Source organism: Nerophis lumbriciformis, linkage group LG36, assembly GCF_033978685.3.
Source record: "Nerophis lumbriciformis linkage group LG36, RoL_Nlum_v2.1, whole genome shotgun sequence".
In the NCBI taxonomy this organism is placed as follows: domain Eukaryota; kingdom Metazoa; phylum Chordata; class Actinopteri; order Syngnathiformes; family Syngnathidae; genus Nerophis; species Nerophis lumbriciformis.
In genome coordinates, this window is record NC_084583.2 from 15,885,073 (window position 1) to 15,903,450 (window position 18,378).

The 18,378-nt window shown below is 40.9% G+C and overlaps 1 protein-coding gene across 9 annotated transcripts in view; it reads left to right on the forward strand.

Annotated features, from left to right (window-relative positions):
• The window catches only part of stx3b (syntaxin 3b), a 54,607-nt gene that overhangs the window by 4,933 nt on the left and 31,296 nt on the right, over positions 1–18,378 (forward strand). For all 9 annotated transcript variants that reach the window (XR_012049357.1, XM_061930040.2, XM_072912507.1 and 6 more), the window contains exons 2-4: positions 15,409–15,483; positions 16,755–16,854; positions 17,028–17,102. Coding sequence is in view for 8 of the 9 variants with exons in the window: in XM_061930040.2 (XP_061786024.1) it covers positions 15,409–15,483; positions 16,755–16,854; positions 17,028–17,102 (250 nt within the window). In the remaining variant the exon portion in view is untranslated. The remainder of the gene's footprint in view (positions 1–15,408; positions 15,484–16,754; positions 16,855–17,027; positions 17,103–18,378) is intronic.

An 18,378-nucleotide genomic window follows, 5' to 3' on the forward strand; every position in this document is an offset into this window, starting at 1 on the left:
TGAATGACGTGCCAGGCCGCATTAAATGATACGGCAGGTGATGGACCACATGAAGAATCTGCCCAATTTGAATGACAAATTGTCGTCGGTATTAATAAAGTGGGCCACTTGGAATGAATGACGTGACAGGTCACATTAATGACATGTCAGGCCACGTTAAATGCCCGCCTCCAATGAGGTGACGGGGCCCGCCTCCAATGAGGTGACGGACTAAATAATGCACTAGTTCACCTTAAATGAGGTGACGGGGCCGCCTTAAATGAGGTGACTGACTAAATAATGCACTAGTTCACCTTATATGAGGTGACGGACTAAATAATGCACTAGTTCGCCTCAAATGAGGTGACGGGGCCGCCTCAAATGAGGTGACAGACTAAATAATGCACTAGTTCACCTTAAATGAGGTGATGGGGCCGCGAGGTGACGGGGCGCGCCTCAAATGAGGTGACGGGGGCCGCCTCAAATGAGGTGACGGACTAAATAATGCACTAGTTCACCTTAAATGAGGTGACGGAGCCGCCTTAAATGAGGTGACGGACTAAATAATGCACTAGTTCACCTCAAATGAGGTGACGGGGCCCGCCTCAAATGAGGTGACGGGGCCCGCCTCAAATGAGGTGACGGACTAAATAATGCACTAGTTCGCCTCAAATGAGGTGACGGGCCGCCTCAAATGAGGTGACGGACTAAATAATGCACTAGTTCACCTTAAATGAGGTGACGGGGCCGCCTCAAATGAGGTGAGGGACTAAATAATGCACTAGTTCACCTCAAATGAGGTGACGGGCCGCCTCAAATGAGGTGACGGACTAAATAATGCACTAGTTCACCTTAAATGAGGTGACGGGGCCGCCTCAAATGAGGTGACGGACTAAATAATGCACTAGTTCACCTCAAATGAGGTGACGGGGCCCGCCTCAAATGAGGTGACGGACTAAATAATGCACTAGTTCACCTCAAATGAGGTGACGGGGCCCGCCTCAAATGAGGTGACGGGGCCCGCCTCAAATGAGGTGACGGGGCCCGCCTCAAATGAGGTGACGGGGCCCGCCTCAAATGAGGTGACGGGGCCCGCCTCAAATGAGGTGACGGGGCCCGCCTCAAATGAGGTGACGGGGCCCGCCTCAAATGAGGTGACGGGGCCGCCTCAAATGAGGTGACGGACTAAATAATGCACTAGTTCACCTTAAATGAGGTGACGGGGCCCGCCTCCAATGAGGTGACGGGCCCCGCCTCAAATGAGGTGACGGGCCCCGCCTCCAATGAGGTGACGGGGCCCGCCTCCAATGAGGTTACGGGGCCCGCCTCCAATGAGGTGACGGGGCCCGCCTCCAATGAGGTGACGGGCCCCGCCTCAAATGAGGTGATACGGCCCGCCTCAAATGAGGTGACGGACTAAACAATGCACTAGTTCACCTTAAATGAGGTGACGGGGCCGCTTTAAATGATGTGACGGACTAAATAATTCACTAGTTCACCTCAAATGAGGTGACGGGCCCGCCTCAAATGAGGTGACGGACTAAATAATGCACTAGTTCACCTCAAATGAGGTGACGGGGCCCACCTCAAATGAGGTGACGGACTAAATAATGCACTAGTTCATCTCAAATGAGGTGACGGGGCTGCCTCAAATGAGGTGACGGACTAAATAATGCACTAGTTCACCTCAAATGAGGTGACGGGGCCCACCTCAAATGAGGTGACGGACTAAATAATGCACTAGTTCGCCTCAAAGGAGGTGACGGGGCCGCCTCAAAGGAGGTGACGGGGCCCACCTCAAATGAGGTGACGGACTAAATAATGCACTAGTCCGCCTCAAAGGAGGTGACGGGGCCGCCTCAAAGGAGGTGACGGGGCCGCCTCAAAGGAGGTGACGGGGCCGCCTCAAAGGAGGTGACGGGGCCGCCTCAAAGGAGGTGACGGGGCCGCCTCAAAGGAGGTGACGGGGCCGCCTCAAAGGTGAGGTGACGGACTAAATAATGTACTAGTTCACCTTAAATGATGTGACGGGGCCCGCCTCCAATGATGTGACGGGGCCCGCCTCCAATGAGGTGACTGGGCCCGCCTCCAATGAGGTGACGGACTAAATAATGCACTAGTTCACCTTAAATGAGGTGACGGGGCCGCGTTAATGAGGCGATGGACTAAATAATGCACTAGTTCACCTTAAATGAGGTGACGGGGCCGCATTAAATGAGGCGATGGACTAAATAATGCACTAGCTCACATCAAATGAGGTGACGGGGCCCGCCTCAAATGAGGTGACGGGGCCCGCCTCCAATGAGGTGACGAGGGCCGCGTCAAATGAGGTGACGGACTAAATAATGCACTAGTTCACCTTAAATGAGGTGACGGGGCCGCGTTAAATGAGGTGATGGACTAAATAATGCACTAGTTCACCTTAAATGAGGTGACGGTCCGCACTTAAATGAGGTGACGGGCCGGACTTAAATGAGGTGACGGGTCACCTTAAATGATGAGACGGACTAAATAATGCACCAGTTCACATTCAATGAAATGGCAGGCCACATAAATGACATGGTGGGCCACGTAAAATGATAGTCACTTTTAAATGACGTGACCGCATTTACTGAAATGGTGGGCCGTTTTAAATGATGTGACAACAGGCCACATTCAATGAGATTCCGGTCCATGTTATATTATGTGGCAGACCACATTAAAAGACATGGCAGGCCACATTAAAAGAAATGAAAGACCATGTTCAATGATGTTGCAGACCACATTAATAGCTATGGCAGGCCACGTGAAATGAAATGAAAGACCACAGCGAATGACGTGGTGGACCACTTTCACTGATGTGGCTGACCATTTTAAAAGAAGAGGCGGGCCAGATCCGTCTGCCGGGCCTTGAGTTTGACACATGTGGTCTAGACCGTGGACATTAGGTCACCATGCGGCCCTCATGAGAATGAATAGATCTAGACCGTGGACATTAGGTCACCATGCGGCCCTCATGAGAATGAATAGATCTAGACCGTGGACATTAGGTCACCATGCGGCCCTCATGAGAATGAATAGATCTAGACCGTGGACATTAGGTCACCATGCGGCCCTTGTGAGAATGAATAGATCTAGACCGTGGACATTAGGTCACCATGCGGCCCTCATGAGAATGAATAGATCTAGACCGTGGACATTAGGTCACCATGCGGCCCTCATGAGAATGAATAGATCTAGACCGTGGACATTAGGTCACCATGCGGCTCTCGTGAGAATGAATAGATCTAGACCGTGGACATTAGGTCACCATGCGGCCCTCATGAGAATGAATAGATCTAGACCGTGGACATTAGGTCACCATGCGGCCCTCATGAGAATGAATAGATCTAGACCGTGGACATTAAGTCACCATGCGGCCCTCATGAGAATGAATAGATCTAGACCGTGGACATTAGGTCACCATGCGGATGATTTTTCTGTACGAAAGGGGTGAGGTGAGGCCTTGATGTTATTGTATCACCTACCAAGTGGATGTGTTGCCATGGTGACCTCCACGTCCTGGCCAAATATTTGTTGTGTGTTTAAAAGTATTCAACTGTGGTATCACTCCAGGCTTCTGGATCTCCCACAGATGGCCGTCTTTTTATTATCGGGGACAGGAAGAACAAATAGCAGCTGAGGCAATTTTTTTTTTAAGTTCCAGGAACTTTATTGAAAGCACACACTAATTACCGTATACCCACAACCAACTCTGTTAATTACAATATTTAAAATCTTTCTGGTAGTACTCTTGTCTCTTATCCTGGTTGACTGGCACCAAGCATAGGCATGATAAGCACGTTTACACCAACAACCTTTTCAATGTTTTTAGCATTATTAGACTTCTCTAAACTTAAATAACACCCACATGTACCCCGTTTAGTAGCCTGGAGGATCCTCCAAGCATATTAACTAGATCCACTATGGACTGGACTCTCACACTATTATGTTAGATCCACTATGGACTGGACTCTCACTATTATGTTAGATCCACTATGGACTGGACTCCCACACTATTATGCTAGATCCACTATGGACTGGACTCTCACTATTATGTTAGATCCACTATGGACTGGACTCTCACACTATTATGTTAGATCCACTATGGACTGGACTCTCACACTATTATGTTAGATCCACTATGGACTGGACTCTCACACTATTATGTTAGATCCACAATGGACTGGACTCTCACAATATTATGTTAGATCCACTACGGACTGGACTCTCACTATTATGTTAGATCCACTATGGACTGGACTCTCACACTATTATGTTAGATCCACTAAGGACTGGACTCTCACTATTATTTTAGATCCCCTATGGACTGGACTCTCACACTATTATGTTAGATCCACTATGGACTGGACTCTCACAATATTATGTTAGATCCACTATGGACTGGACTACCACACTATTATGTTAGATCCACTATGGACTGGACTCTCACACTATTATGTTAGATCCACTATGGACTAAACTCTCACTATTATGTTAGATCCACTATGGACTGGACTCACACACTATTATGTTAGATCCACTATGGACTAGACTCTCACTATTATGTTAGATCCACTATGGACTGGACTCTCACACTATTATGTTAGATCCACTATGGACTGGACTCTCACACTATTATGTTAGATCCACTATGGACTGGACTCACACTATTATGTAAGATCCACTATGGACTAGACTCTCACTATTATGTTAGATCCACTATGGACTGGACTCTCACACTATTATGTTAGATCCACTATGGACTAGACTCTCACTATTATGTTAGATCCACTATGGACTGGACTACCACACTATTATGTTAGATCCACTATGGACTGGACTACCACACTATGGACTGGACTACCACACTATTATGTTAGATCCACTATGGACTGGACTCTCACACTATTATGTTAGATCCACTATGGACTGGACTACCACACTATTATGTTATATCCACTATGGACTGGACTACCACACTATGGACTGGACTACCACACTATTATGTTAGATCCACTATGGACTGGACTCTCACAATATTATGTTAGATCCACTATGGACTGGACTACCACACTATTATGTTAGATCCACTATGGACTGGACTCTCACACTATTATGTTAGATCCACTATGGACTAGACTCTCACTATTATGTTAGATCCACTATGGACTGGACTCTCACACTATTATGTTAGATCCACTATGGACTAGACTCTCACTATTATGTTAGATCTACTATGGACTGGACTCTCACACTATCATGTTAGGTCCACTATGGACTAGACTCTCACTATTATGTTAGATCCACTATGGACTGGACTCTCACACTATTATGTTAGATCCACTATGGACTGGACTCTCACACTATTATGTTAGATCCACTATGGACTAGACTCTCACTATTATGTTAGATCCACTATGGACTGGACTCCCACACTATTATGCTAGATCCACTATGGACTGGACTCTCACACTAGTATGTTAGATCCACTATGGGCTGGACTCTCACACTATTATGTTAGATCCACTATGGACTGGATTCTCACACTATTATGTTAGATCCACTGTGGACTGGACTCTCACTATTATGTTAGATCCACTATGGACTGGACTCTCACTCTATTATGTTAGATCCACTATGGACTGGACTCTCACACTATTATGTTAGATCCACTATGGACTAAACTCTCACTATTATGTTAGATCCACTATGGACTAAACTCTCACTATTATGTTAGATCCACTATGGACTGGACTCTCACTATTATGTTAGATCCACTATGGACTGGACTCTCACACTATTATGTTAGATCCACTATGGACTGGACTCTCTCACTATTATGTTAGATCCACTATGGACTGGACTCACACTATTATGTAAGATCCACTATGGACTAGACTCTCACTATTATGTTAGATCCACTATGGACTGGACTCTCACACTATTATGTTAGATCCACTATGGACTAGACTCTCACTATTATGTTAGATCCACTATGGACTGGACTACCACACTATTATGTTAGATCCACTATGGACTGGACTACCACACTATGGACTGGACTACCACACTATTATGTTAGATCCACTATGGACTGGACTCTCACACTATTATGTTAGATCCACTATGGACTAAACTCTCACTATTATGTTAGATCCACTATGGACTGGACTCACACTATTATGTTAGATCCACTATGGACTAGACTCTCACTATTATGTTAGATCCACTATGGACTGGACTCTCACACTATTATGTTAGATCCACTATGGACTAGACTCTCACTATTATGTTAGATCCACTATGGACTGGACTACCACACTATTATGTTAGATCCACTATGGACTGGACTCTCACACTATTATGTTAGATCCACTATGGACTGGACTCACACTATTATGTTAGATCCACTATGGACTAGACTCTCACTATTATGTTAGATCCACTATGGACTGGACTCTCACACTATTATGTTAGATCCACTATGGACTAGACTCTCACTATTATGTTAGATCCACTATGGACTGGACTCCCACACTATTATGCTAGATCCACTATGGACTGGACTCTCACACTATTATGTTAGATCCACTATGGACTGGACTCTCACACTATTATGTTAGATCCACTATGGACTGGATTCTCACACTATTATGTTAGATCCACTATGGACTGGACTCTCACTATTATGTTAGATCCACTATGGACTAGACTCTCACTATTATGTTAGATCCACTATGGACTGGACTCTCACACTCTTATGTTAGATCCACTATGGACTGGACTCTCACACTCTTATGTTAGATCCACTATGGACTAGACTCTCACACTATTATGTTAGATCCACTATGGACTGGACTCTCACACTATTATGTTAGATCCACTATGGACTGGACTCTCACACTCTTATGTTAGATCCACTATGGACTGGACTCTCACACTATTATGTTAGATCCACTATGGACTAAACTCTCACTATTATGTTAGATCCACTATGGACTAAACTCTCACTATTATGTTAGATCCACTATGGACTGGACTCTCACTATTATGTTAGATCCACTATGGACTGGACTCTCACACTATTATGTTAGATCCACTATGGACTGGACTCTCTCACTATTATGTTAGATCCACTATGGACTGGACTCACACTATTATGTAAGATCCACTATGGACTAGACTCTCACTATTATGTTAGATCCACTATGGACTGGACTCTCACACTATTATGTTAGATCCACTATGGACTAGACTCTCACTATTATGTTAGATCCACTATGGACTGGACTACCACACTATTATGTTAGATCCACTATGGACTGGACTACCACACTATGGACTGGACTACCACACTATTATGTTAGATCCACTATGGACTGGACTCTCACACTATTATGTTAGATCCACTATGGACTAAACTCTCACTATTATGTTAGATCCACTATGGACTGGACTCACACTATTATGTTAGATCCACTATGGACTAGACTCTCACTATTATGTTAGATCCACTATGGACTGGACTCTCACACTATTATGTTAGATCCACTATGGACTAGACTCTCACTATTATGTTAGATCCACTATGGACTGGACTACCACACTATTATGTTAGATCCACTATGGACTGGACTCTCACACTATTATGTTAGATCCACTATGGACTGGACTCACACTATTATGTTGGATCCACTATGGACTAGACTCTCACTATTATGTTAGATCCACTATGGACTGGACTCTCACACTATTATGTTAGATCCACTATGGACTAGACTCTCACTATTATGTTAGATCCACTATGGACTGGACTCCCACACTATTATGCTAGATCCACTATGGACTGGACTCTCACACTATTATGTTAGATCCACTATGGACTGGACTCTCACACTATTATGTTAGATCCACTATGGACTGGATTCTCACACTATTATGTTAGATCCACTATGGACTGGACTCTCACTATTATGTTAGATCCACTATGGACTAGACTCTCACTATTATGTTAGATCCACTATGGACTGGACTCTCACACTCTTATGTTAGATCCACTATGGACTGGACTCTCACACTCTTATGTTAGATCCACTATGGACTAGACTCTCACACTATTATGTTAGATCCACTATGGACTGGACTCTCACACTATTACCGGTATGTTAGATCCACTATGGACTGGACTCTCACACTATTATGTTAGATCTACTATGGACTGGACTCTCACACTATGGTCCCACATCTGCGGTCCCCTCCAAGGTTTCTCATTGTCATCCCATTGGGTTGTGAGTTTTTCCTTGCCCTTATGTGGGATCTGTACCGAGGATGTCGTGGCTTGTGCAGCCCTTTGAGACACTTGTGATTTAGGGCTATATAAATAAACTTTGATTGATTGATTGACTGATTGCTATGGCTTTTGCTTGGCTACTACTTCCAATATCACCATATAGTCATTTTCTATATCGCACAGAGACAAACCCGCGATATATGTAGTATATTTCATATATCGCCCAGCCATAGTGTGACCGTTCATTTTAAAATATAAAATGCATGTGGTGGATCACCTGTTGCCATTACTGTTGCATGTTGATGTTAATTGTGGTTTATTCCCTTGAGAATGAAGCATGAGAAAATTGTCAGTACCGTATTTTTCGGACTATAAGTCGCAGTTTTTGTCATAGTTTGTCCGGGGGTGCGACTTATACTCAGGAGCGACTTATGTGTGAAATGATTAACACATTAGCGTAAAATATCAAATAATATTATTGATCTCATTCACGTAAGAGACTAGACCAGGGGTCGGCAACCCGCGGCTCTAGAGCCGCATGCGGCTCTTTAGCGTCGCCCTCGTGGCTCTCTGGAGCTTTTTCAAACATGTATGAAAAATGGAAAAAGATGAGGGGAATTTTTTGTTTTGTTTGTTTTAATATGGTTTCCGTAGGAGGACAAACATGACGCAAACCTCCCTAATTGTTATAAAGCACACCGTTTATATTAAACATGCCTCACTGTTTCGAGTATTTGGCAAGCGCCGTTTTGTCCTACTAATTTTGGCGGTCCTTGAACTCACCGTAGTTTGTTTACATGTATAACTTTCTCCGACTTTCTAGGACGTGTTTTATGCCACTTCTTTTTCTGTCTCGATTTGTCCACCAAACTTTTAACGTTGTGCATGAATGCACAAAGGTGAGTTTTGTTGATGTTATTGACTTGTGTGGAGTGCTAATCAGACATATTTGGTCACTGCAAGCTAATCGATGCTAACATGCTATTTAGGCTAGCTATATGTACACATTGCATCATTATGCCTCGTTTGTAGCTATATTTGAGCTCATTTAGTTTCCTTTAAGTCCTCTTAATTCAATTTATATCTCATGACACACTATCTGTATGTAATATGGCTTTTCATTTTTTGCGGCTCCAGACAGATTTGTTTTTGTATTTTTGGTCCAATATGGCTCTTTCAACATTTTGGGTTGCCGACCCCTGGACTAGACGTATAAGATTTCATGGGATTTAGCGATTAGGGGTGACAGATTGTTTGGTAAACGTATAGCATGTTCTATATGTTATAGTTATTTGAATGACTCTTACCATAATATGTTACGTTAACATACCAGTTGGTTATTTATGCCTCATATAACGTACACTTATTCAGCCTGTTGTTCACTATTCTTTATTTATTTTAAATTGCCTTTCAAATGTCTATTCTTGGTGTTGGCTTTTATCAAATACATTTCCCCCAAAAATGCGCCTTATACTCTGAAAAATATGGTAAATCCGATCAAATTGGAGTTAGACAAGCGTGTTTGACCCGAACCTTTGACTGACTCTGGCCATACAACACCAACATGACTTCTTCTAAATCAAATCCCGTTATCAGAATCAACACGTGGCTTGTTGTTCTTTAGTGTCACCATACGTTGTGTGTCCTGACCTCTCTGGCTGTCAGTCATGTGAGCTTGTTACAATTTATGGAGACCAAGTCTTAAGTGTGACAGTTGAACTCCTTTAAAGAGTCATGGGAAAGATAAGACATGTGACAAGGCACCTGGATTGGATCGTTGTGTGTGTGTTCATAAAAATGTAACATAGGTCGCTGATGTAAACAATAATGAAATGAAAATTGCACGGCGTTTTGTATATTTGTTTATACACAACTTTACAACATTTTACTACAAGTTAGGTCATACACTATATGATATTTCAATTTATTGACATTTGATTATTTATATATCATATACGTCTGTGTGTGTCTGTCTCTCTCTCGATACCAATATTTTGGTACCGGTACCAAAATGTATTTCGATATTTTTCTAAATAATGCAGACCACAAAAAATGTCATTATTGTCTTTATTTGAACAAAAAATGTTAGTTTACATGAAACATATGTTTATTATTGTCATTTAGTCCTTAAATAAAATGTTGAACATACTAGACAACTTGTCTTTTAGTAGTAAGTAAACAAACAAAGACTCCTAATTAGTCTATGCAGTAACATATTGTGTCATTTATACACCTATTATTTTGTACACATTATGAGGGACAAACTGTAAAAAGTGATTATTAATCTACTTGTTCATTTACTGTTAATATCTGCTTATTTTCTGTTTATGTTCTATCTACACTTCTGTTAAAATGTAATAATCACTTATTCTTCTCTTCTTTGATACTTGACATTAGTTTTGGATGATACCACACATTTAGGTAGCGATCTGATACCAAGTAGTTACAGGATCATACAATAAAATATAATACCTAATAAACCAATAATAATATGGTTAAGAAATACTGATGTAAAGGGTAGGTGTCGTGCTGTTTTCTTTTTTAACATGTTCTATCTACACTTCTGTTAAAATGTAATAATCACTTATTCTTCTCTTCTTTGATACTTGACATTAGTTTTGGATGATACCACACATATAAAGGTCTATTTGAAATAGGGACAGATACAGAAACATAGACATCTGGGACAGTTATCCAATGTATGCATCATAGTGTTTGTAGCCAAAGCTAATTTACAACACTTGTCCCCAACAACAACAACAACACAGATCTAACATCATTAAAATGGGAAAATAAAAAGAATAAGGCAAAGAGGAGTCGATAATAATGATAAATCAAATCAACTTTATTTATAAAATAGTAATAACACAGACAAAGTGCAATCTAGATAAAAGCCAATGATAATAAAAATAATAATAATAATAATAATAATAGGGCTGCAACTAACAACTAATTTGATAATCGATTAATCTGTCGATTATTACTTAGATTAATCGATTAATAATCGGATAAAAGAGACAAACTACATTTCTATCCTTTCCAGTATTTTAATGAAAAAAAACCCAGCATACTGGCACCATACTTATTTTGATTATTTTTTCTAAGCTGTTTGTAAATGTTGCAGTTTATGAATAAAGGTTTATAAAAAAATAAAATAAAATAAAGATAAAAGTTGACTGTGCATAGCATAGATCCAACGAATCGATGAGTAAATTAATCGCCAACTATTTTTATAATCGATTTTAATCCATTTAATCCATTAGTTGTTGCAGCCCTAAATAATAATAACACAGACAAAGTGCAAACTAGATAAGAACCAATTAGTAAAAATTAGTAAAAACTAAACATGGGAACACGATTGTTGCTCAACTAGCCACATTTAGGTATGGATCTGATACCAAGTAGTTACAGGATCATCCATTGGTCATATTCAAAGTCCTCATGTGTCCAGGGACGTATTTACTGAGTTCATAAACATAATATAAATACAATTTAAGAAAAAAAAGATTTTGTGACGATAAAAAATATCGATGTAATCATAGTAGTATCGACTAGATACGCTTTTGTACTTGGTATCATTACAGTGGATGTCAGGTGTAGATCCACCCATGGCGTTTGTTTACATTGTGACGCCGGTGAGCTATTGTATCCTCCTACGGTGTGTAGTGAAGCATGTTTAGCTATTCCTCGTCCTCCAGTGATAATGATACTTGTGCCGAAAAGCAGCTCTTCCTGAGGGTGTTTCAGTGTTATAACGTCACCTTTATCTTTACTTTTTACACCAAAATGCGTCCGTTCTCCCTTTTCTGTCTACACACTGTGTCTGCTTGTAAGTACTCTGTGTGTGCGCGCTGCCGAACATGCTCCTCTGCTCGTGAAACCAGCAATGTCACGACATGCCTGTAAAAAAAAATGTTTTACTTGGTGCACTAAAATATGAGCCCTCCTTTAAGGCAACACTTGCCTTGACCTTAAAAAGTTACAATTGGAGGCCAGAAAGTGCATTTTTGTCCCTCAAGTCACTGCTGTAGTGTACATCATTTGTTCGCTGTTTCCCCCGTCAGCATCGCTGAGGAAGGAAGTGTTTGCTCTTATCAGTTTCTCTCACACCTCGGAATTGTGCACACCAAGTTTTTCATACGCTGTGAATAAGTCAACTAGAGAGTGGCTGAATGTGTCCACAGCTGTCAGAGTCAAATAGGCTGCATTTGCAATTATACAAATTAGAAACAGGGTGAAATATCTGAAGGCCTTGGCATGAAAAGCAAAATAACATGTAGGGTTATGATAAAATAACATGATAAAATAACATGTAAGATTATGATAAAAGGTCAAATAGGTAAATAACAATTCAGGTCAAATGAAATAGAGTTGAACTTCATGAGGTGGACCACAGTTTGTTACAGTAGCACAATGGGGCGGTATGGCTCGGTTGGTAGAGCGGCCGTGCCAGCAACATGAGGGTTCCAGGTTCGATCCCTGCTAGTCACTGCTGTTGTGTCCTTGGGCAAGACACTTTAACCACCTGCTCCCAGTGCCACCCACATTGCTTTAAATGGAACTTAGATATTGGCTTTCACTATGTAAAAGCACTTTGAGTCACTAGAGAAAAGCGCTATATAAATGTACTTCACTTCACTTCACAACTTCATAGAAAAGAACTGAAGGTGAAATACAGAGAGACCTCGCTTTTTTTAGTAGTGTTCCAAAAGGTCCGACGAAGACTGAATCGAACGAAAACCCTTTTAAATTAAAACGTGCCAATGATTGTCACACACACACACACACACACACACACACACACACACACACACACACACACACACACACACACACACACACACACACACACACACACGGTGTGGCGAAATTATTCTCTGCATTTGACAATAATAACAATAGATTTTATATGTAAAAAGCACTTTACATTGAGCAAACAACCTCAAAGTGCTACAGTGTATTAAAAATAAAAATAAAAATAAATAAAAACTAGAACATCCTAATAGCTAAAACTAGTATGCTTATATCTAAAAAAGAAAGGCTTAAAAATTTTTTTTTAAAAAAAAGATGGGTTTTAAAGCCTTTTTTAAAAGCATCCACAGTCTGTGGTGCCCTCAGGTGGTCAGGGAGAGCGTTCCACAGATAGCTAGTACTCGCACACATATATCTAAAAAAAGGCTTTTTTAAAAAGAAGGGTGTTTAAGCCTTTTTTTAAAGCATCCACAGTCTGTGGTGCCCTCAGGTGGTCAGGGAGAGTGTTCCACAGACTGGGAGCGGGTCTCCCATATTTCGTAGCTCTGTCCTCGGAGGTTGGAGGAGGTTAGCCTGTCCGGAGCGAAGGTGTGGTGTGGAGGATTTGGGGGTGAGCAGTTCTTTGAGGTAGAGGGGGGGCATTTCCATGAAGGCACTGGTGGGTTAGTAGGGAGACTTTGTATTCATTCCTGAGTGGAACAGGAAGCCAGTGAAGGCATTTGAGAACTGGTGTGATGTGGTCGTGGACGAGTTCTTCTCCCAGGTGAGTGTTTAGTTCAGGGGTGTCAAACTTGTTTTCATTGGGGGCCAAATCATACTTATGGCTGCCCTCAGAGGGTAATAATAGTAATAGATTTTATTTGTTAAAGCACTTTACATTGAGCAAACTACCTCAAAGTGCTACAGTGCATTTAAAAAACAAACAAAACAACAATGCTAACACCACAAATAGCTGCCCCCAACAAGTAAAATAAATTGTAAAAAAAAACAAAAAACTACAACAGCCTAATAGCTAGAACTACCACACACGTATATCTAAAAAAGTTTTTTTTTTTAATTTTTTTTTAAACAAGGGTTTTTAAGCCTTTTTTAAAAGCATCCACAGTCTGTGGTGCCCTCAGGTGGTCAGGGCGAGCGTTCCACAGACTGGGAGCTCCCATAGTTCGGAGCTTTGTCCTCGGAGGTTGGAGGAGATTAGCCTGAAGTATTAAGTTGACAAGTAAACGACACAAAACGAAGAGGATCGTCAAGCTGAGGCTTCGTAAGAAACTGCAACCCCTTTAAGACGCCTACACACCATTATTCTTCCTTAATCAACATATTTGCTTGCATTTATGTTACTAAAATCTGAAAGCTTTTAGTAACATAAATGAATGGGCTTGTCAGGTTCAAACACTGATGACATCTATTAAACGAGACAAGAAGCAAGGAATTAAACAGAGACAGAATTACATTTGGCTCAATTTGAGGAGAAACGTCTGGGCTGTACTCTTGGACAGTCTCCAGTATGCTCTGGCGAAAGATTGTACGCCTCCTCTTTTTATTTGGACTTTCCCTGTTTTACATAACAGCTGTTTCTAAAGGAATGGGGGGGGGGGTTGTAAACAGCCATTGTTTTCCATCACAATAACACAAAAGAAAAAGATGCCTCAGGCTTGGACTGGTCCTGGATCAAAATAGATAACCCCTCCCGTCTCCTCCCATCGTACCCATTCCCATCCCATTATTCATATATTATATATTATATATATATTAAAAATATTATATTATTTATTATTATTGTTGTCTATTTTGAGCAAACTGTGGTGCTGAATTTCCCCCAGGTATCAATAAAGTACTTTCTATTCTATTCTACACAGCGGAATTTTCCAAGCCTTTGATTTGGTGCAACAAAGACAGCTTTCGTCTGTTCACTGGGAACTCTGAGAACTGAAAGTTTTTTGATAATTTACATACAATTTTTCTGACAGGGCTGATGTATTAGATATTATTAGCATTACAAAGAACATTTTCTGTAAAACAAACACCTAAACATGCATTGTATTCCTGGCAAAGTGACGTGAAGGTCAAATTTGGTACTGGAGAATCAGTTGTGGTTTTAAAGTACCTGTCATGGTTCCCCAGCCACCCAAATCAGGAAGTCCCATATTCGACTTCCTCTTTATTTTCAAAACTCACTCGCACGCCCGTATGTATCTGTGTACACTGGAGTGGTTTACTGCTGCTTCAGCCTGGGGTTAGTTTGCTCAGCATGAGTGTGTTTCTGTATTTCAAACCTTCGCCTCCTCAAACATGTCAACTTAGCCTCTTATTGTCACTACTTTCTTTCTTACAATTGTGACACTTTCCTTCTTCTGTTGCATCAGACGTGCGATCACGACGACGACGAAGTGGAGATAGCCATGGACAACGCAGCCTTCATGGACGAGTTCTTCTCCCAGGTGAGTGTTTAGTTCGGGAGACTCCCGAATTTCAGTGCAGTGCACCTCCCGAAAATCTCCCGGGGCAACCATTCTCCCGATTTTCACCCGGACAACTAGATTAAGGGCGTGCCGTGATGGCACTGCCTTTAGCGTCCGCTTTTCCTCCATACAAACACCGTCCCGGCCCAGTCACATGTTGTATGCAGCTTCTACAGACACACGTAAGTGAATGCACACCATACTTGGTCAACAGCCAAACAGGTCACACTGAGGGTGGCCGTATAAACAACTTTAACATTGTTACAAATATACGCCACACAGTGAATCCACACCAAATGACAAACACATTTCGGGAGAACATCCGCACCGTAACACAACATAAACACAACACAACAGAACAAATACCCAGAATCCCTTGCATCCCTAACTCTTCCGGGCTACAATATACACCCCCGCTACCACCCAACCCCGCCATTGTGGACCAAATCACACTTATGGCTGCCCTCAGAGGGTGGTAATAATAATACTAATAATCATAATAATAATAATAATAATAGATTTTATTTGTAAAAGCACTTTACATTGAGCAAACAACCTCAAAGTGCTACAGTGTATTAAAAAACAAACAAAACAACGCTAGAACCACAAATAGCTGCCCCCAACAAGTAAAATAAATAGTAAAAAAAAAAAAAAAATCTACAACAGCCTAATAGCTAGAACTTACATACATACATACATACATACATTATGTATGTATGTATGTATGTATGTATGTATATATATATATATATATGTATATATATATATATATATATATATATATATATATATATATATATATATATATATATATATATATACCGTATTTTTCGGACTATAAGTCACAGTTTTTTTCATAGTTTGGTGTGACTTATACTCAGGAGCGACTTATATGTGAAGTGATTAACACATTAGCGTAAAATATCAAATAATATTATTAGACTAGACGGTGTTGGCTTTTATCAAATACATTTCCCCCAAAAATGCAACTTATACTCCAAAAACTACGGTATCTATCTATCTATCTATCTATCTATCTATCTATCTATCTAAAAAAAAAGGCTTTTTTTTCTTCTTTTTTTTTTAAAGAAGGGGTTTTACCAGTCTGTGGTGCCCTCAGGTGGTCAGGGACCTTTTGCGGGCCGCATAAAGTGATGTGGTGGGCCAGATATGACCCCCGGGCCTTGAGTTTGACACGTGGTCTAGTTGCTTGGCTTCCGAGCAGTAGTAATACGGCTGCGTGTTTTCAGATTGAGGACATCAGGACCAGCATTGACAAAATAGACGAGAATGTGGCTGAAGTCAAAAAGCTTTTCTCCATCATCCTGTCTGCTCCCACGTCAGATCAAAGTAAGTTGCTTTCTCTCCCTGCAATAATAAATGTATTGCTACATTAATACCTATTTGCCAATTTAAACAGAGAATTGTCTTTTCATGTTAAAATTTACAACTTACTTACTTACAAATACCTGAATGATCTTTTTTGTTGTTTTTTTGTCACAATGTATCCGTGTTCCTCTTAGAAACACAAGAGGACTTGGAAGCCATCACCAACGACATCAAGAAGATGGCAAACAATGCTAGAAACAAACTCAAGAGTAAGTCTGCACCTGCCAAGAAACCAAAATAAAAAAGCAATTTGCGTATTTTCCGGACCATAGGGAGCACCGGATTATAAGGCGCACTGCCGATGAGCTGGTCTATTTTCGATCTTTTTCATATATAAGGCGCATTAAAGGAGTCATTAAGATTTTTTTTCTAAATGTAAAAGACTTCCTTGTGGTCTACATAACATGTTATGGTGGTTCTTTGCTCAAAATGTTGCATAGATGATGTTTTACACATCTTCAAGTCGCTTCAGGATGCGCCGTTTTGTGGGCGGTCTTATTTACATGGCTTTTACAAGCATGTTGGGCAGTGCACACACACAGAGTACTTACAAGCAGACACAGTGTGTAGACAGAAAAGGGAGAACGGACGCTTTTTGGTGTAAAAAGTAAAGATAAAGGTGAAGTTATAACACTGAAACACCCTCAGGAAGAGCTGCTTTAAGACATGGCTAGCTAGTTAGCAGCTAACGTCCATCCACAGTGTTTTAGCTACTTCTAAATCACTAATCCTGGCCTCCATGGCGACAATGTACCGGTAAGTTTTTTACAAGTTCCATTATCACTGGAGGACGAGGAATAGCTAAACATGCTTCACTACACACCGCAGGAGGATACAATAGCTCACAAATGCCATGGGTGGATCTACACCTGACATCCACTGTAATGATACCAAGTACAGGAGTGTATGTAGTCGATACTACTATGATTACATCAATATTTTTTATAGTCAAAAAATCTTTTCTCTTTTAAAAAAAATTCATATTATGTGTATAAAGTCAGTAAATACGTCCCTGGACACATGAGGACTTTGAATATGACCAATGTATGATCCTGTAACTACTTGGTATCACATCCATACCTAAATGTGTGGTATCATCCAAAACTAATGTAAAGTATCAAACAGAAGAATAAGTGATTATTACATTTTAACAGAAGTGTAGATAGAACATGTTAAAACAGAAAATAAGACAAAGTAAGTTTCTCACAAGTAGCATTATCACTGGAGGACGAGGAATAGCTAAACATGCTTCTCTACACACCGTAGGAGGATACAATAGCTCACCGCTAACAGCAAGCTAGCACCCCTGAATGTAAACAAATGCGATGGGTGGATCTACACCTGACATCCACTGTAATGATACCAAGTACAAGAGCGTATCTAGTCGATACTACTATGATTACATCAATATTTTGGAGGTACACCCCTTTGTCCACAACTGCGTGAGCAAATAGTCAAACAGTTTAAGAACAACGTTTCTCAAAG